Source organism: Sinocyclocheilus grahami, unplaced genomic scaffold (assembly GCF_001515645.1).
Source record: "Sinocyclocheilus grahami isolate Dianchi unplaced genomic scaffold, SAMN03320097.WGS_v1.1 scaffold776.1, whole genome shotgun sequence".
Classification (NCBI taxonomy): Eukaryota; Metazoa; Chordata; class Actinopteri; order Cypriniformes; family Cyprinidae; genus Sinocyclocheilus; species Sinocyclocheilus grahami.
In genome coordinates, this window is record NW_015505955.1 from 63,985 (window position 1) to 84,674 (window position 20,690).

General features: G+C 34.5%; 1 protein-coding gene across 1 annotated transcript in view; it reads right to left on the reverse strand.

The window, feature by feature from the left end:
- LOC107561511 (protein transport protein Sec24D-like) overlaps positions 1-20,690 on the reverse strand; it is a 36,673-nt gene that overhangs the window by 614 nt on the left and 15,369 nt on the right. The window contains exons 9-23 of the mRNA XM_016245964.1: positions 19,524-19,662; positions 19,266-19,381; positions 16,813-16,937; positions 13,451-13,642; positions 11,960-12,053; positions 10,463-10,579; positions 9,048-9,218; positions 8,470-8,566; positions 7,014-7,159; positions 6,557-6,744; positions 6,403-6,419; positions 5,486-5,685; positions 5,195-5,386; positions 928-1,020; positions 90-236 (exon numbers count right to left, since the gene is read on the reverse strand). Of these exons, the coding sequence (XP_016101450.1) occupies positions 96-236; positions 928-1,020; positions 5,195-5,386; positions 5,486-5,685; positions 6,403-6,419; positions 6,557-6,744; positions 7,014-7,159; positions 8,470-8,566; positions 9,048-9,218; positions 10,463-10,579; positions 11,960-12,053; positions 13,451-13,642; positions 16,813-16,937; positions 19,266-19,381; positions 19,524-19,662 (2,028 nt within the window). The 3' untranslated portion in view covers positions 90-95. The remainder of the gene's footprint in view (positions 1-89; positions 237-927; positions 1,021-5,194; positions 5,387-5,485; positions 5,686-6,402; positions 6,420-6,556; positions 6,745-7,013; positions 7,160-8,469; positions 8,567-9,047; positions 9,219-10,462; positions 10,580-11,959; positions 12,054-13,450; positions 13,643-16,812; positions 16,938-19,265; positions 19,382-19,523; positions 19,663-20,690) is intronic.

Genomic DNA, 20,690 nt, shown 5'->3' on the forward strand with positions numbered 1-20,690 from the left:
GTGTGAGTGTGAGTGTGAGTGTGAGTGTGTGTGTGTGTGTGTGTGTGTGTGTGTGTGTGTGTGTGAGTGAGTGTGAGTGTGAGTGTGTTTGTGTGTTAAGTAAGGAGCTGCCTGATCTCGCGGTGGACGTAGCACAGGAAGTCCATGTAAGACGCTCCTCCGTGAAGACCCTTGTCCTCCACCAGGTGCTGACGGAACAACATCTCCGATCGGTCCTTCTGCTTCACTATCAGCAGCTGCACAGAAAGAGACACACATCAATCACACTGCTGACCTGAGATCAGTCAGGACAGAGGAAGATGAGCATTGAGGCCAGTGATGACAAGTGAAGAAAAAAAGTTTGGGATCGATAAGATTTTTTAAAGTCTTACCAAGACTGCATTTATTTGATCAAAGTACAGTAAAAAAAAAACATCAATACTGTGAAATATTATTACAATTAAAAATAATTAATATATATTTGAATATAGTTTAAACTGTAATTTATTCCTGTGATCAAAGCTAAATTTTCAGCATCATTACGCCAGTCTTCAGTGTCACATGATCCTTCAGAAATCATTCTAATATTCAAAATTTTGTGCACAAGAATCTTTTCTTCTTCTTCTTATTATTATTATTATTAAGGTTGAAAAATTAAGCTACTTAATATGGGAAAATGTGATGCATATTTAATTTTTAAGTGAATAAAAAGTTCAAAAGAACATCATTGATTTAAAATGGAAATCTTTTTAACATGATAAAACGTGTACTGTCACTGTCAACCAATTTGATGCTTCCTTGCTGAATAAAAGTATTAATTTATTATATATAGCATTTAATATGTTTATATATAATGACATGAGCACCACTAGGTACTATTCAAGCCTCTTTATAACGAACAAAAGACAGAGACAGATATAGAGAGGAGATGGTGAGAGTGAGCCGTACCTTCATAGATGTGGCCCTCCGCTGTGAAATGCTGGAGATGATTGAATGGATCTTCCTGGAATGAGCATTATCCAGCACAGGTAATGACGTCGGCTGAAAGACAATTGTAATACTTGCGTTATCACTGCAGCTCTGACGTTACTCGCATAATGAGAAGAACTGAAAAAAAATTTCAATCAATTGTGCATCAAAATAATATTGTCCTTCAAAGTACAACCTGGATCATATATATAATCCAATTCCAATCCAAATACTGTACTACTTTAAAAAAAAAAAAAAAAGTTTACATACAAATTCTGTCATTTATTCACTTTCATGTTGACCAGAAGTCAATGTTGTTACAAACTTCTACATAAGAACGATTACATTTATTTATTTTTGTTTTTAGTGAAATGTTACTCTGACCCTTATCTGGAAGAATGTGCCATAATGTATTATAATAACTAGATAATATATTATTTTTTAGGTGTAAAACTTTTTTAAACAGTTTGGTTCCAAGAAAATCTGGGATTAAAATCCAATTTAAACCTGGAAATATATTTTAAATTTTTAATGAGCACACAATATGGCGTAAAATTAATAAAAAAAAATAATAAGAGGAATCTGTACTATTTCTAGGTCCCTAATCAAACACGTTTTTAATCATTCATAATTCAGTCCAATTTCTCACTCAAATCGTTATGGTGATATCATCTGCAGTGAAAAATTGGACAAAGATTTGGAAAATTTTTAGAAATTAATTTGATGAAAATTCTTCTGATTTGCTTGATAATTTCTAAGTTCTAAAAACAACAAAAAAAAAAACGTTTTTTTAAACTATGTTTTACAAGAAAAATTCCGCTTTTCTACTTCAAAATTTCACCTTTAAAGGGCACCTATTAGGCCAAATCCACTTTTACACGGTGTTTGGACATAAATGTGTTGGCAGTGTGTGAACACAACCACCCTACAATGATAAAAAAATCCACCCACTCCGCATTTTTGAATTCCTATTAAACCAAATCAGTCTCACTAGGCCTGCCGTTTTGATTCTCTAAGCAATATGACATCACATTGCTTAGGCCCCGCCCACAGCTTCTCCGCACTCGAGCAGCTGTAACATCAACAATATCTCGTAAGCAATCCCGATGCTCTGTGTTTGGATGTAAGACTGAACATTAGAGTCTGCGTTTTCTCCCAACATCTGAGCCACTGAGGACGCAGTGTATTACTTTCATTTTTCAAGATAATGCACCTCAAAATATACCTAAGTATGTTTATATCTGCGCAAATCATTTCACTCCAGACTCCTTTGTGAATGTCATCATGTCATTATAGTGCTTAGCGTTTTAACCGGATTTGTGTGTGTACATTAAGTATTTTAATTGGCCAGCGCCGCGCTTGTAAGATTAGATTGCGAGCTATGTAACATCGTAACGTTTCGTCCAACTTTCAGTGCATTTGGCTTCTCATATGTACAGCTGAACACTGGTTCTCTCGCTCTCAGTCATGTTTCTTCTACCGGCTGTTTATTGCTGTAGTTATGCAAAGCATAGAGACTTATACACAACGCCCTCTTCTGGAGACTGGGAATATGCAGCTCATTTGCATTTAAAGTGATACACACCAAAACAGCTCTTTTTTAGACACGCCCCAAAAATGACATTTTCAACTGATCTGTGGGGTATTTTGAGCTGAAACGTCACAGACACATCCTGGGAACTCCCAAGACCGATATGTGACCCTGGATCACAAAAGCAGTCTTAAGTCGCTGGGGTATATTTGTAGCAACAGCCAAAAATACATTGTATGGGTCAAAATTATTGATTTTTCTTTTATGCCAAAAATCTTTAGGGCATTAAGTAAAGATCATGTTCCATGAAGATATTTTGTAAATTTCCTACCGTAAATATATCAAACTTCATTTTTTATAAGTAATATGCATTGCTAAGAACTTCATTTGTACAACTTTAAAGGCGATGTTCTCAATATTTGGATTTTTTTGCACCCTCAGATTCCAGATTTTCAAATAGTTGTATATCGACCAAATATTGTCCTATCCTAACAAACCATACATCAATGGAAAGCTATTTCCATAGTTATTTATTCAACTTTCAGATAGTGTGTAAATCTCAATTTCAAAAAATGTACCCTTATGACTGGTTTTGTGGTTCAGGGTCACATATTGTAAAAGGGGGCATAATAGGTGCCCTTTAAATAAATGTGTTACTTGTCATTTCTTTACAATTAATTGTCAAATTTACTAACAATTTCTGATTGAAAACCAAAACAGCTCTTTTTTAGACACGCCCCAAAAATGACATTTTCAACTGATCTGTGGGGTATTTTGAGCTGAAACGTCACAGACACATCCTGGGAACACCCAAGACCAATATGTGACCCTGGATCACAAAACCAGTCTTAAGTCGCTGGGGTATATTTGTAGCAACAGCCAAAAATACATTGTATGGGTCAAAATTATTGATTTTTCTTTTATGCCAAAAATCTTTAGGGCATTAAGTAAAGATCATGTTCCATGAAGATATTTTGTAAATTTCCTACCGTAAATATATCAAACTTCATTTTTTATAAGTAATATGCATTGCTAAGAACTTCATTTGTACAACTTTAAAGGCGATGTTCTCAATATTTGGATTTTTTTGCACCCTCAGATTCCAGATTTTCAAATAGTTGTATATCGACCAAATATTGTCCTATCCTAACAAACCATACATCAATGGAAAGCTATTTCCATAGTTATTTATTCAACTTTCAGATAGTGTGTAAATCTCAATTTCAAAAAATGTACCCTTATGACTGGTTTTGTGGTTCAGGGTCACATATTGTAAAAGGGGGCATAATAGGTGCCCTTTAAATAAATGTGTTACTTGTCATTTCTTTACAATTAATTGTCAAATTTACTAACAATTTCTGATTGAAATTTTTTTTCTTTTCATTACTGTAATTAATTTACTGTATAATAAAAATTTAATTAAAGGGTCATGAAACCCCCCCATTTCAGCACTGGTTAGTTCTCACTACAGTTTTAAAATATGCTAAAAAAAATGGGCGATATGGTGCGGAGCAGAGGGAGAAGAGGGGAGACAGACAATGCACACAGCTTCGGGTTCAGAGCGCTGTTGCACATCTGAGAACTTTTTAGGCTTATTCTGCTGCATTTATATAAGCCTTTTGACGGCTTGTGTCACGGAGCTGTAAAAACGGTTACACTCACTAAGTGAATGAATTGTTTTTGTGCTGAACTCTTATTACAAAGCAAAAACAAACAATCTCCTACCTTCGATCCATGAACGTTTCTCTCAGTTAATGTACGCGGTCTCACATAGTTATTTATTCAACTTTCAGATAGTGTGTAAATCTCAATTTCAAAAAATGTACCCTTATGACTGGTTTTGTGGTTCAGGGTCACATATTGTAAAAGGGGGCATAATAGGTGCCCTTTAAATAAATGTGTTACTTGTCATTTCTTTACAATTAATTGTCAAATTTACTAACAATTTCTGATTGAATTTTTTTTTCTTTTCATTACTGTAATTAATTTACTGTATAATAAAAATTTAATTAAAGGGTCATGAAACCCCCCCATTTCAGCACTGGTTAGTTCTCACTACAGTTTTAAAATATGCTAAAAAAGTGGGCGATATGATGCGGAGCAGAGGGAGAAGAGGGGAGACAGACAATGCACACAGCTTCGGGTTCAGAGCGCTGTTGCACCTCTGAGAACTTTTTAGGCTTATTCTGCTGCATTTATATAAGCCTTTTGACGGCTTGTGTCACGGAGCTGTAAAAACGGTTACACTCACTAAGTGAATGAATTGCTTTTGTGCTGAACTCTTATTACAAAGCAAAAACAAACAATCTCCTTCCTTCGATCCATGAACGTTTCTCTCAGTTAATGTACGCGGTCTCACAGTCTGAAGCGTCTGTCATAGCAAATCAACACATGCTGTTGTGAATAATTAAGTGAAGCGTCTTCTCAAATGATTCATGAGAATGCGTGCTCTTATCCTATAAGACACCGACGCGTCATCGAAGTACTATAGTCCTTTGCCACGTCACAAATTGTGATGTCAACACGATGTAGATTTTAAACCCGGAAGATGAAAATAGCGCAATTTTTTTTTTAAATAAACCAGTTTTCTCAAACAGTTAAAATTATCAGATGCTAACATTGTCTTCTATAATATGCAACACAAACACCTCTGCTAAAATCTCAGAGAAAGTAGTCTGGGGTTTCATGACCCTTTAAGAAAGCCGTGTGTCATACCCCTTCTGAGGACAGATGGCCGAGAGAAGGCACATTGAAGAGGTTCTGTATGAGGTCGGGCGGACAGGCCTGTCCCAGCCAGAGGAACACGCAGAGCCCGTTTTCCAGCAGGAAGATGCCGGACTCGCTGAGCCGCTCCTCAGAGCAGCGCACTGGAGCCGGGATCGCCTCACTGGACACATCCATAGTGTGCTGAGAGAGAGAGAGAGAGAGAGAGAGAGCAAATGCATGAACTCTAGTGCTCAGGGTTTGATGTCAATGATAGAAATTATAGGTATGTGTGTAACTGACCAGCGGGATGAGGCGTGGATAGAGCAGGACCTGTGTTTCCTCCACTCCCATCGCATTGACCAGGAGTCTGTGAAAGGCCCGGTCATCTGTGGAGAGCTCAGTGCTGCCCACTAGAGTCGGAGTCTTCAACAGACTGTTCATGTAGACGGGAAACACCTTCATCGCATCAGGCAGGATTAGCTGCCGGGCAAAACATTCAAAAAGCAGTCATTTTACACAAATCAGAGTAACAAAAATAAGGCATATTGTTCAGTGTTAATATGAAGGAATTTTCCATAGTGATTTTTTACATGTTGTTTTACCCAAATATTGAATTTCGCTTTGCATTGTGTTGAATTATACATTTAAGTAATATTAATTAACTACATGTACTTAATATATGATTAGGTTTAGGATTAGGGTTTGGTTTCAGGGTTACTTGCATGTAATTATGCATAATTAATTGTTATTATAATAGTAAGTACATGTAACATGTGTAACAAGGAAACCTTAAAATAAAGTGTTACCAACAAATTTAACTATCTAAAATAAATATATCTAAAAAAAAACCTAATACAAATCTCTATAAATATGAAAAAGTAATAATATAAAAATGAAAAGGTAATAATTGTATAAAAATGAAAATTGTTTCTGCATCGCAGTGTTATTATAAACAAAAATAAATATAGGTAATATAAAATAAAATATATAAATATTAGATGAAAAATTAAACTGAAATTAAATGTCTTAGTTGAAGTAATAAAATTACTAAAACTAAAACTGAGAAAAAATAAAGCTAAAAAAAAAATAGATTAAAAAAACGAAATTACAATAAGCACAAACTGGAAAAAAGACTGGAAAATATAAAGCTAAATAAAAAAAAATACATAAAAAAATTTAATTAAAATAAGCACAAACTGGAAATGACTGCCTGCACTGAGCATGTTTTGTTTCACTACAAAACCAGTCTATAATGAGACAGTGTCAGATTGAAAAATACTTCTAGAAAGCAAGTATTTTACAGATTTAAAATTCTCATGGTACATTTTTATATCAGCATTATGTTACAGCTTGAAGTAAATCTGTAACAACTGCATGACGTTTTCATGTACATTCCTGTAAGAGTTGGTAATGCGGTCACCTGACTTGGCGAAGAAGTTGATGAGGGCGTCTGTCTCGCAGCTTTTGTAGAGTTCAGACAGCTGAGAGCTGCAGTTCAGACTGAGGTTGTGAATCCGCAGCCTCCTCTGTCCACCGATGGTGGTGTAGAGCAGAGCACACTGGGAAACAGAGAAAACAAACTCACGTGTGTTGCTCTTGCCAGTAAATGAATTCCAACAGCATCACATCGAAACGGTTCAATGAGGACTCAAATGCACCCGAGTTACCAAGAAAAGATTTTATGCATCAATGATGCCAAACGATTTTGCAATAAAACACATTTTGACTGTAATGGCTGACTTAACATGTGCCCTGCTTTGTTGCATGAAGTTTTCCTTTTGTATTTTTGATAGTCTTGATTGTCTCAGTGTCATACGTGAAGCCTGACCTGCATCACAGCTCCAGACTCCTCGCTGAGTGTGTCGTCGTGCTTAAACTCGACCGTCACAGCTTTGTCACAGTCCACTGCTGCCATCTCCACATCTGTAGTGTTGTTCATGTATATGGCACCAAAGAAATCTGTCGCCCTGAAGCCTTGACGTTGAGGTTACAAAAAGCATATGCCATACATACAGTACATTACCATTCAAACGCTTAGAGTAAGATTTCTTACGTTTCCTATGCTCTATAAGGCTATATTTATTTTATCAAACAAGCATTCATTAAAAACGGGCATATTCAGACAAATCCAATTCTTGCTTCTTACTAATTTCAGAGTTCTTGATTCCAAACAATGCCAGTTTTGCTCGAGCATGTCACTTTCTCTCAAAATATGTGCATTTCCATAGCATTTGTGCTTTCATCATCCATGTGTGAGATGAAGTCTTGTAAAATCTCTTAATCGGCAGAAAAACTGGCAAACATGATTTCTGTGTTCCTCCGAGCATTTGTACAATTCTCAGCTGATTCTGAAGATCATTTAATGCCTACAGTAAGTCTGATTTGCACATTGCAAGTTAAATGATACATTTTGAATGCCTTTTTGACATTTCACACATATAGTTTATATAATTTGAAAAATCATATTTTGTGGGCATCATCAAATTAGGTAATATTAGGCCTTATATATTATGACAACATTATTAGTGTTGCTATTTAATATTTTTGAGGAAATCATGACGCATTTTTTCCATGATTCTTTGATGAATATAATGAAGAACAGAACAGCATTTATTTAAAATAGAAATATTTTGTAACAAAATATTTTTTGGCAACATTATAAGGCTGTAACTATTTCTTGAACAAAGGGGAGGGGCAATTTTTATTTATTTTTATAAAGCATAAATAAATAGAACAGCGAAGGAAATTCTAGGTCTAATTCTAGTTTGAAAGTAAACATTTTGAACTATTTGCAAATCAAATTTTAAAATATGCACTTTTATTTGTTTGTCGAAAACACAAAAGATTCTTATCTCGTCAGGAATTAGCCTACGTGAATCACAGATGATACTATATTTTCAATTTAAAATGGCCATATTTGAGTTTGCATTTCTATCTTAAAACAGTTTTTGAATATTAAATGTTTTGCTACTTCCCTCTTATCTCGCTCCCTAAAAATTGTACTTTTAAACTTTTTTGTTATCCTAACAACAAACAGAATGCAGCGTGATGGAGGGCAGCAGAACGATGCAAGAATTTCAAATATTAAGTATAACAATTTGGCCATTTTTAATTATTGGGGAAGAATTGTTGTGGTTACGGCCCCAATGTAATTAATCCTTTTTGAACAAAAGTATTAATTTCTTTCAAAAACAATACTGACCACAAACTTTTAAATGATAGTGTACATAGTATGTTTAACTTTACTTATTGTAGTGTTCATGTACTTTTCTCTAGTTTATTACCTGTGCCAGTACGGACACGCATTATAGCGTCGAATCCGATGGACTTCTCCACATCTCTCCTGAGGTCACTGAGAAACTGCTGACCATTCACCTCCACCTCAAAAGAGAGAAATAAAGCTTTGAGGTCTGACCACAAGAGGGCAGTAAAACAAAAGAGTTCAGACTCTATTTTGTACCATATGTGACCCTGGACCACAAAAGTGGTCTTAAGAAATTGAGATTTATACACCACCTGAAAGCTGAATAAATAAGATCTGGAATCTGAGGGTGCAAAAAAATCTAAACATTGAGAAAATCGGCTTTAAAGTTGACCAAATGAAGTTCTTAGCTATGCATTACTAATCAGAAATGAAGTTTTGATATATTTACGGTAGGAAATTTGCAAAATATCTTCATGGAACATGATCTTTACTTAATATCCTAATGATTTTTGGCATAAAAGAAAAATCGATCATTTTGATACAAAAGTATTTTTGGCTATTGCTACAAATATACCCCAGCCACTTAAGACTGGTTTTGTGCTCCAGGGTCACATATTCACAGCATCGGTGTTTCAGTATGTGCATGTTATGGTGTACCTGGAAGTTGCTGTACTTGTAGATGGAGCCGCTGGTGTGTGACGGCACATCGCCCATGGTGGCTATATCCACAAACTGGTTAGGAAACAGGAAGAGATCGACACAACAGCCCTGCGCCACACAGTCTTTAGTCAGCTGCTCATACACACCCCGCTGAGGCTGGAACAGAGTCTGACAACACACACACACACACACACACACACATCACCATTCAGTTCATGATTTTGTCATTCAAAGCATTCATGCCATAGCAAAACGAATTTGTAAATCTGCTTTGAAATAATGTGCATTGTGAAAAGAACTTATAAACTAAATTGGACTTGACTTGTTTTATACTATTTTTCAGGGTTTCGGTAGGTTTTATGAAGGTAAATTTAAGACTTACCGAGTAAGGCCAAGTAAAATAAATAAATAAATGTAATGCAATGCTTGAAAGTTTAAAATTACAACTTTCAACAGATATCCATTACTTCATACTTTAATTACATTTTGCATTACAGTTTTTTTTCAACTGCTTGCACACATTTTCAAAACTTTACACAAAAATCCAAGAATTGCACACACAAAATGCAAAATGCCTCACATTTCTTGCAAAATGAAGCACTGCATTCATTTTTTTACATAGAGAATTGTGTGTTGTGTTTGCAAAAATTGTTTAATGAAATTGAAACTGTCAAAGGCCGAGAATTAGTGTATGGTTTTGCAGATTTGGTGTGTGGTGTTTGAGTGTCAGGTTTCAGAAATTGTGTGACAAGTGAAGATTTTGTGTGCAAGTAGTTGAAAAAAAAAAAAAAACTTATGGTTTGAATAGCTCTGCTCCCAACCACTAGAATATGGAAATAACTTTTACTGTGCCTTCTGATTACACTGCAAAAAAGTAATGATCTGCCTCTATTTCTGCCTTGTTTTCCAGTGCAAATGTCTAAAGATTCTTAAATCAAGACACATTTACTTGAGAAGCGAGATGACAAGCTACATCTTGTTTTATGAAAAATGTATCAAAATGAAGTGGGTTCATGGTTAACAAGAACAAATATCTGGCTCAGAAAAACAACTTTCAAATGAAATGAAGCTTCAAGTTTTCATACCCTATTGATAGATATTTTTGTTTGTTTTAAGCGTAAACTCAGTTTTGTTTAATTTCACTAAAAATAAGACTTTTTATCTGCATTATGCATCTCAAGCAAATGTATATTGTTTTATGGATGTTTAGACATTTGTACTGGAAAATAAAACAAAAATAGTGAGGAAGATATTCATTTTGTGCAGCTCAAACAACATTTAATGCAAAGACTTAATGAATTCTAAAGGCCTTTTTTAAGGTCTTAATTTCTGGAAGGATGAATTACAGACTTAAGTAAGACAGACACATTTTAAGGCCTTTTTTCTGAAATTTAATTAAATTAAATATTTACCTTCTCCTTTTCTGTACCCACTAATTTTAGGTCATCTCTGTTTTTCAGTTTTCCTGGCGCCTCTGCTGTTGGGATGGAGGACTGAAAGATGAAGAGTTTGCCACTGCACTCAGCTGCCTGAAGAGAAAAAAAATATCACAAAAATATAAAACTGTGAAATGGTTTTATCTGACAGGCCAGGAAGTGTTAAGAGTATATGAGTTCAAGTATTTGATGAAGAGCAATGACCGAAAACTTAAGACTGAATATCTTTAGTTTTAAAGAGACAAAGACAGATGTTATGAAACAACCAGTGCTGTCACCAGTAATGATAAACGTCGTTTCTGTGATGGAATATTTTTATTGATATTTTTAAACACAGCATCATCAAACTAGGAAATATTATGCCTTATATCAGAAGTCAGAAAGAGCTTTATTGCCAAGTACGTTTGCACATACAAGAAATGTGTTTATATATATATATATATATATATATATATATGTCTGTATGTATGTATGTATGTATGTATGTATGTGACCCTGGACCACAAAACATAAGGGTCAAGTTTTTTTATTTATACATTTATACTGAATAAATAAGCTCTCCACTGACATATGGTTTGCTAGGATAGGACAATATCTGGCTGAGATACAACTATTTGAAAATCTGGAATCTGAGGGTGCAAAAAAATCTAAATATTGAGAAAATCGCCTTTAAAGTTGTCCAAATGAAGTTCTTAGCAATGCATATTACCAATCAAAAATTTAGTTTTGCTATATTTACAGTAGGAAATTTACTAAATATATTTATGGAACATGATCTTTACTTAATGTCCTAATGATTTTTGACCCATACAATGTATTTTTGGCTATTACTACAAATATACCCCAGCGACTTAAGACTGGTTTTGTGCTCCAGGGCCACACGCACACACACACACACACAAACACACACACACACACACATATATATATATATATATATATATATATATATATATATATATATACACACTGTATTTCTATGTCAAATAAATGCTTTTTACTATATGCTGTATACTAATTCTAGTTTGGAAGTAAACATTTCTAACTATTTGCACACTTTTATTTTATTTTTTTATTTGTAAGCCTAGCATGTTTAAAAGGCCAGTTTTATGGTTTTATATTTTTGTGAAAAAGCAATGACCGAAAGCTTATGGTCACAGAATGAATGTGTCCCTAAACACTCCTTAAAGAGTCAAAGACAGATGTTATGAAACAACCAGCGCTGTCGCCAGTAATAAGCAGGAACATCATCCCAGGCCTATGAATTCAAACAACAGCCCTAGAAACAACTGCATGTTTATTAAACAAAGCCTGCTTGCAGCATTAAAGTGCACTTTTGTTAAACAATGTAAAAAAAAAAAACACACAATAAAAGGATGATGCTAAATATGCAAGTACGAATACAAAGGGACAGTACAGATGGACTGATGTCATTGTCTGGTAAACAGTTTTGACTCTTCGATTTGTTTTTACCTTTAGTGCCTCCACACCAGCTTGGATGACGGGTGAGAAAACAGTCTCGCTCTCGTTGGTGTCAGCAAACATGTCAGGGATCTGCTCTAAAAGGCTGAAGAAAATAATACATAAAATCATATTAACAAGAATAGCCAATTTGGGTCTCAAAGTGAAGGCATACTTTAAGATAACGAACAGTGAAATATAGAAAAGTATAGAAAGTAACGCTTAGGAAGTAATTACTGTAATTCTAGTTTGGGCAGTTTACATCCTCTTAGAAATTATCCATCTCTCATATATTTTTATGGAAACTTTAGTGATGTATGCAAAATATTTGAATAATCCTTTTGATTCTTTTGCAATACATTATAACAAAATGACAAGAAAAAGTGTGTGTGTGTGTGTGAGTGAGAGAGTGAGAGACAGAGAGAGAGAGAGAGAGTGAGTGAGTGAGTGAGTGAGTGAGAGAGAGAGTGAGAGTGTGAGTGAGTGAGTGAGAGAGAGAGAGAGAGTGTGTGAGTGTGAGTGAGTGAGTGAGAGAGAGAGAGTGTGTGTGTGTGAGTGTGTGAGTGAGTGAGTGAGACAAAGAGAGTGAGAGAGTGAGTGAGCGAGAGAGCGAGTGTGTGAGTGTGTGTGTGTGAGTGAGTGAGTGAGTGAGTGAGTGAGTGTGAGAGAGAGTGTGAGTGAGTGAGAGAGAGAGAGAGAGAGAGAGAGAGAGAGAGAGAGAGAGAGAGAGAGAGAGTGTGTGTGTGAGTGAGTGAGTGAGAGAGTGAGTAGGTGAGTGAGTGAGAAAGAGAGAGAGAGTGTGAGTGAGTGTGTGTGTGTGTGTGTGTGTGCGAGTGTGTGTGCGCGTGTAAAAATGGTATAAAACGTGGGAGAAATCAGAGATTTCATAAGGTTCTGCATATATAAATTTTACATTTAGTCACTTAGCAGACGCTTTTATCCAAATAAGGACAATGGAAGCAATCAAAATCAACAAAAGAGCAAAGATACGCAAGTGCTATAACAAGTCCCAGTTAGCTTAACGCAGTACACGTAGCAAGGTTTTTTTTAGATGATATAATAAATAAAAAGAAAACAGATAGAATAGAAAAAGAATAGAGCAAGCTAGTGTTAGAGGTCTTTTTTTGCTTTTGTTAATTGTAAAATAAATAAAAAGAAAACAAATAGACAGAATACAAAAAGATTAGAGAAGCTAGTGTTAGTTTTTTTTTTAAAGCAGTTTGTAAATGAATAGTGCAGGTCTAAAAGGGGCAAGTTTTTTTAAGAATTAGAATAGAGTGTTCTATAGAGATGAACAGATTATGTAATTCCAATATCAATTACTTGCATACGTAAGCATATAAGATATATATATATAAAACACTGCAGTATTCCTTCTGATTTAATGGTGACTTTAATACTAATACAAAATGCTATATATGACTCAATGTAATAAGCCTAGAAGTTTCTTGTAAATTAAACTACTTACAAAAGAGTTTTGTTTATAACTAGAAATGAACCTACTTGTTGATGACAGCTCGGGACTCCTGGAAGTTGACGAGGAATCCGTCGAGAAGTGGTACAAACATCTCAGCCACATCAGAGACCACCATCATCTGCGGCTGGGCCAGAGCGCTCTTCACATTATAGAAGTGCAGGATCTTATTATAGGTGACAAAACCCACTTTGATAGCCGAAGTCTCGGTTCCCTCCTCTCTTCAAAAGACAAAGTACATAAGAAAACACCAAATCGGTAACACCAAAAAGGCTATATAAACGTGTCCCCAAAAATTATTATATGAATAAATATATAAATATATATTTGCAAATATACGATACTAGAACTTCTCAGAACTGCCTTCACTTTCCTGAAACATTTTTTGTCATTACTTTTAATCAAACAGTGGCAGTTCATTTCTGAAGCAAGTTCTCCTTTAGATTCACACGTGTTAATCAAGTCCAATTCATTTATATAGTGCCTTTCACAATGCACATGGTTTCAAAAGCAGCTTTACAGAAAATCATGATGTTAATATTTATAATATAGCAGTATCTTTGCTCTATAATATTCCTTAACATGCCAATTCAAACATGCTACATATCACTTTCCTTGTTTAGTTCATGTATATGGATAAAGTTGGACAAACTTGTAAATCAAACTTTATATACAGGCAATAATATAATTACATTTGATGACAAAATACATGAAATTTACTATAAAGTAAATATCGCTTTACATGAGAGTACTGTATGTGGTTCATCAAATTAACTACAGACATCTTTTTACAAACGTTTGATAACAAGAAAGTGTGCAAAATAGTATATTTTAACTTTCTTTTAAGCACTACATATATTCTATAACTACTTTAAACTAAAACGTAAAAAAAATGCATTAGCAAAAAATAGCAATGCATTAGAAAAAAAGCAATGAACTAAATGCATGAGAAAAAATAGCTTTAAAATAATGATTGAATAACTATGACAGTAACTATATTTTGAATGAGCTTTAATTCTTAAATTTTTTTATTTAAATATTTCTATAATTTTTAGCAATTTTGTCATTTTTATGAATTAGTTTTTTTGTATATATATACATTTTAAGTGTAGCTTAAAGGCTGTTAATGAATGATAGAATGATAAGTAAAGATATGATACAAGAATGATAACTATAATTATATTAGCATCCACACCAACAGACGATATAATGTTCTGTTTATAATCAGTGTTTGCTGCAGTTTTGTCGTTGGCCGTTTTAAATGCTCGGGCTCTTTAAAGCAGGATGGATTCTGATTGGCTGTCAATGTTTTTATCATTCATCAGATGGAATAAAAAATTGTTCAGAAGGTGATTCCAGCAATATCGATCCTTTGTGCCGTTATCGTTATAGCTTTGGTGGGGACTCTTTTTAAAACTGTAACTTTATTACAGTAATCATCGTTTTTTGGTGTGAACGGACATAAGTGTTTTTGATCTGCTTATATACTACCTTAGGAGGGAAACATTGACAACTCCTAGATTTTAAAATGACACAAATTCACGTGTTCAGTATTTCATCCATTTAAAGAAATATCTACATTTCACCATCTAACATTTACCAGAGCACTGTGTAGTAGCTGATAGCGGAGAGCTGCGTCGGCCAGTAAATACAAGCATTCCAGATTGACGTCTCTATCTGGGCTTTGTAGCTTTCTAAGCCTACATGGTGATGGTTTGAATCACTCACAGTCCATATATGCCAAGTCTCTCATTAAGCTAGAGACAAACTCTCCAATACAAATCCTATCAGGCACTAACAGACCCCATCGACTCAACGTGGTTTTCATTAACTCTGCGCAATCTAGCAAGCAAAGCCAGGAACAGAGGAGAGAAATCAGATATAACACCACAGGCTTATTTGGAGTGCACTACCGGACTACTTTCAGAGTGAGGTAAGATTCCAAACAAATAAGGACGTACCCTTAGGAACCAGCCGAGGAGAGGTAAGGAGTTTAGCAGGGTGATATACAGTACAGTATATAAGTTCCTCAGAGGTGTATCAAAAGCTCACCTCTCAGCTGGCCGTCACCCAAAGAAACGGTGTAATTGAAGCCATGTGTACCACCAAACATTTCAATACTTGGAACTGTTGCAGAACTAGAGCCGCTGAACCTCCTGACTTCCTTCAGGCAGACATTTTCAAATGATGAGATATTGGAATTGTTTCTTCCCCTATTTTTTTTTTCTTGCTTGTTCTCCCGTTACCATATTTGGCAGGGGATCGGGGCTCTTTTTCAGCTGGGTTCGTTCACATTCCAGGCTGATAGTAGCTGAGATGAACATGTGTTCAACCTGAGAGGTGCGGACAGAAAACAGAGGGGTGGCTTCTGCCCAAGGCTTCAACTTTACTCCACAGACCCTCCCAGCCAAACACCTGGAGCTGGGCGTCAGTGTGTGGGATGGGGGATGAAAGCAATCCTAAATATATCTGTAGTCCAACCCAGATCTTTACAGTCTTAGCTGTCCAAACATTAAAATACTAACAGAATGATCTATTCCCTCTGCTAAATTTCAGTCCAGCGGCCAGTACAGAGTAGACAGATGCACACGGGCTGCTGACAGGTCAGATGTTCACAATTTGCTGAAATATTTTAAAATGTATTTTTTTTATATATTTTTTCATATAATTTATTTATTAGGAATCATTTAAAATATAAATTAGATCCAAAATTATCATTAAAACTAATTATATAATATGTATACAAATAATTTGTAACAAAAAAATAAGTAAAAAGTGATTACAAATTGTGAACAGTGTTCTTTAGTATTTATTATTTATAATAATGTAATATTATAAATATATTAATTTATTATATTGAATATGTATCTTAATTTTATTAATATTTTGAATTAGTTTTTATTTTTATACTTCCATTTTTACTTTTATTTTTGTTTATGTACTTTTGTCATTTTTATTAGATTTAGTTTTTCAAGAAAATATTAAGTTAAACATTTAGGTTGAATTTATTTTATTTCAGTTTCAATTTTAGTTTTTATTTATTTCCAGTTTAATTTCATTTTTCCCATTATCATTTTCATTTGTTTTATTATCTAATATTTTAATTTAATATTATTTTAGTTTAATTTCAATGAACAACATTTTTTAATAGCGATAGTTTCAGTTTACAATAACCCTGGTGGTTAAAAAAACAAAATAAATAAAAACTTAACAATAACAGCAGATGATATCTACAATATACATTTTCCCTAAACACAGACTGACAAACCTGGAAACTTGATGTTGAATAGTATATAAAAAAAAAGTTATTATGAAGAACGATGGTGATTTATCATATTTCTCCCCCTCATTTTCTTTAAATATAGACAGCAAACATTATCTCTCAACTTACTTTGGAAGTCGGTCAAGCAGTGTCTTCAGTTCCTCGCATATTAGTTTGACAAGTCCACTTTTTATGTTGTTGTAGGAGACATCGATCATGAAGATGTAGGCAGGAGGATTAGGAGGCTTATTATTCTTAAAGACAAAAAAGAACATCACAGAATGAATTATGGTAGTTCACGAACTTCAAAGTGGGCTGTTTTTGCTTGTTCTTTACAGACTTCGTACACATATCTTGTGGCACAGAATACACAAAGTTTGCAATCATGTGAAAGCATATCATATGCATGAGAAAGCTTTTTTTATCTTTTTATATCTAGAAATGCCAAGATGAACATATTACAGTCTTTCAAAACACAACACTGTGGGCAGTAGGATCACGGTAAAGACTCCTTGGTTTGACTCCCAGAGAACAGTATGCAGTATGGATCAGCTGTGATGATTTGATTAAGCACTGCATGAGTTGATCCTCAAATATGAATAAACATCTGAGAGAAACGGGAGTCCAGATAGAAGATTATGGTGTCAGGCTGAGATGAGGAACCCAGGCACGGACTGGGGCCAAAAATGTGTCATAAATCTCTTTAGTCTGATAACTGAGCTGAAATTAAATTAATTTGAGAATACAGCCTTCTTTTCACCCTGATCTGTGCGATCACAATGCATCAAAAGTTTCTAAAGTATTCACCCTCTGGCTTTTAAAGGAATAGTTCACCCAAAAATCACCCTCAGGTCATCCAAGATGGAGATGAGTTTGTTTCTTCATCTGAACAGATTTGGAGAAATGTAGCATTGCATCACTTGCTCACCAGTGGATCCTCTGCAGTGAATGGGTGCCGTCAGAATGAGAGTCCAAACAGCTGATAAAAACACCACAATAATCCACACCAATCCAGTCCATCAATTAACATCTTGTGAAGTGGAACGCTGCATGTTTGTAAGAAGCAAATCCATCATTAAGACATTTTTAACTTCTGGCCAAAATATGAGTCCATATTCTATAATAATGCTTCCTTCCAGTGAAAAGGGTCTAGCCCTTGTTGTCAAAATCTACCCACATATTTGTTTAGAACTGTTTTGGACTGTTTTCAGTGTAAACAATCCTTGATCTGTGCATATTTCTCTGCTGATTCAAACGAGACAACTTTTTTTTTTTTTTTTTTTTAGAGAAAGCAATATTATGGGTAGAGGACTCATACTTTAGCCAGAACAACAGAGAGATCAACAACAACAGATTATGTTGCTTTTTTCTTTTTTCTTAAAACATGCAGCTTTTCACTTCACATGACATTAACTGATGGACTGGAGCGGTGTGGATTACTTGTGGATTATTGTGGTGTTTTTATCAGCTATTTGGACTCTCATTCTGACGGCACCCATTCACTGCAGAGCATCCATTGGTGAGCAAGTGATGCAATGCTACATTTCTCCAAATCTGTTCTGATGAAGAAACAAACTCTTCTAAATCTTCTAAAAATTTTCATTTTTGGGTGAACTATTCCATCAATATTACATTGCCTTCTTGAGCATCAGCAAAGGTGTGCAATTTTATTAGTAGGTAAATTACTCCCTCAACTGTCCACACTGTGAAAATACGGATCTCAAAATTACATATCCACTTATGGAAAGAGGTCAAATGATGAAAAAAAAAAAATGCTGGAAAACCAAAGATTGTGCATTACCTGGAGGACTTTTATAAAGAACAACTGGCAGTTTAACTATTCAGAACAAACGAGGGACTCATGAACAACTATCACAACACAAAGTTGTAGATCATCCAGGTTACGGCAAATTCATGTGTAAACTTTTGAAATGGGTCATTTTGGTAAATTTGTCATTATTTTGTTTTGTGAGATAGCTTTTTTCAGGGCAGTGTTAATGCAAAACAAAATGCCTTTTTATCATTTTGCACATTCTGTAAGGTATATGCAAACTTTTGACTTAATTACAAAAGTATTAGTATTAAGTATAAAATGTTTCATTAATAACGCAAAATATGCATTCTGTGCATTTTAGAAAAAAAAAATTGTATAAAAGTAAACGTTCAGCTGACCTGCTTGCAGAACAGCATAAAAATGGCACAAGTTAAATGTGCCTTCGTATAATCAAATAAAGAGTAATTTTTGCTGTACTCTGAGCATAAATTGTGTTCCTCATTTTAAACATATCATATGTTTATTATCAAGATTTAACTGTATATGCCTGAATAAAATATGCAATGTGACTGCCAAGAAAGAAACCTTTCTCAGCTGCTTCCTGGGGCAAGTTGACCCCGTTTGGACAAAACATACAGTCTCTTACCATTACATTTCTAGAGGGAAATTTTGTTAGTGAAGGACTTTATTCAGATAAATCAAATATAACCTATTAATAAACTTTACCAATGTAATCAAATCTTACTGTGACCATTGCACACTTACATAAAAAGTGTATATCCTTATTTTCATACAAGTTCTCTGTTACCTTGCAGTAATCCAGTGTGGCAATGAACTCATATGAGCCCAAAGACAGTTCTGGTCTCTCATACAGATCCATTCTTCTCCCCATATGGTCCAAATGCTGGAAATACTGCACTGGAACTGGAAAGGTAGTGAAAACCCATTTTTAGAAACACTTTTTTTTTTAGCTACGACTGCACAGACAAATAGTCCCTACCATATGTTGACAGGAAACACAGCGCAAGAATTGAGGTCTCAGCAGTCTCAATGGTACAGTACCAACCTTCATTAACGCAGCTGCAGAAGCCACACTGGTAGCGTCGTCCTCCATCGATAAACTGCATGTAAGGACACATGTAGGCCTTGCAGCGGTTGCAGCGGATTGGTCCAGTCTCACCGTGATTTACAATGTACAGAGGAGTCTATAGAGATCAGAGTGAGAAGGAAAAATAAGACTTATATACAGCCTTAACTTCTTTATTGTAACATATACCATGAGGTTTTATATAGTTGAACATACACTACCCTTCAAAAGTTTTTTTTGGGTTTAATTTATATTTTTATTCAGTAAGGATGCATTAAATTGATCAAAATCAATAGTACCGAATGTATTATTCTTTATCATAATATCAATTTAAAGATTTATATTTCAATTAAATGCCGTTTTGAACTTCTTATTCATCAAAGCATTCTGAAAACAAATGTATCATGGTTTCCACAAAAATATGAAGCAGCAAAACTGTTTTCAACTGATAATCTGACATTTTAAGTAGAAAATCAGCATATTAGAATGATTTCTGAAGGATCATGGAGTAATGACGCTGAAAATGTAGCTTTGCATCACAGGAATAAATAACATTTTAAATATATCAGAATAGAATACAGATATTTTAAATTGTAATAATATTTCACAATATTTTTTAATATTTTTACTGTATTTTTGATCAAATAAATGCAGCCTTGGTGTGCACAACAGACTTAAAAAAAGCATTTAATATTACAGACCCCACATTTAGTGTACACAACTGTAAATAAATAAAATCACATTCAACATTTCAGATGGAAAAAAGTTAATTGTTATCTCCATTAACTGAAGGCAAACAAATACATCATACTGATCTGTAGCTCTGTGGTTACTGTGCAGTTCAACTTGTTTACAAAGATACAATATAAAGTACATAAATATTAAAATGAAAAAAAGAAGGTTGACCTGAGATCATTAAGTATCAATTACATTAAAAGTTCTCAGTCAGCATATAAACTAAAGTCCAAAAAAGAGAAAAAGGAGGATTTTGCACTTGCTTCCATCCACATATAACACATATTTCGGCATGTAATCCTTTTTTTGGATACATAGCAAACCAATTTCAAGGACTTTTTGCTCTTTGGTGGAATTCATTTTAATAAGGTGCCACTGCAAAATCTGAGCTATCAGAGACGATGATCGGTA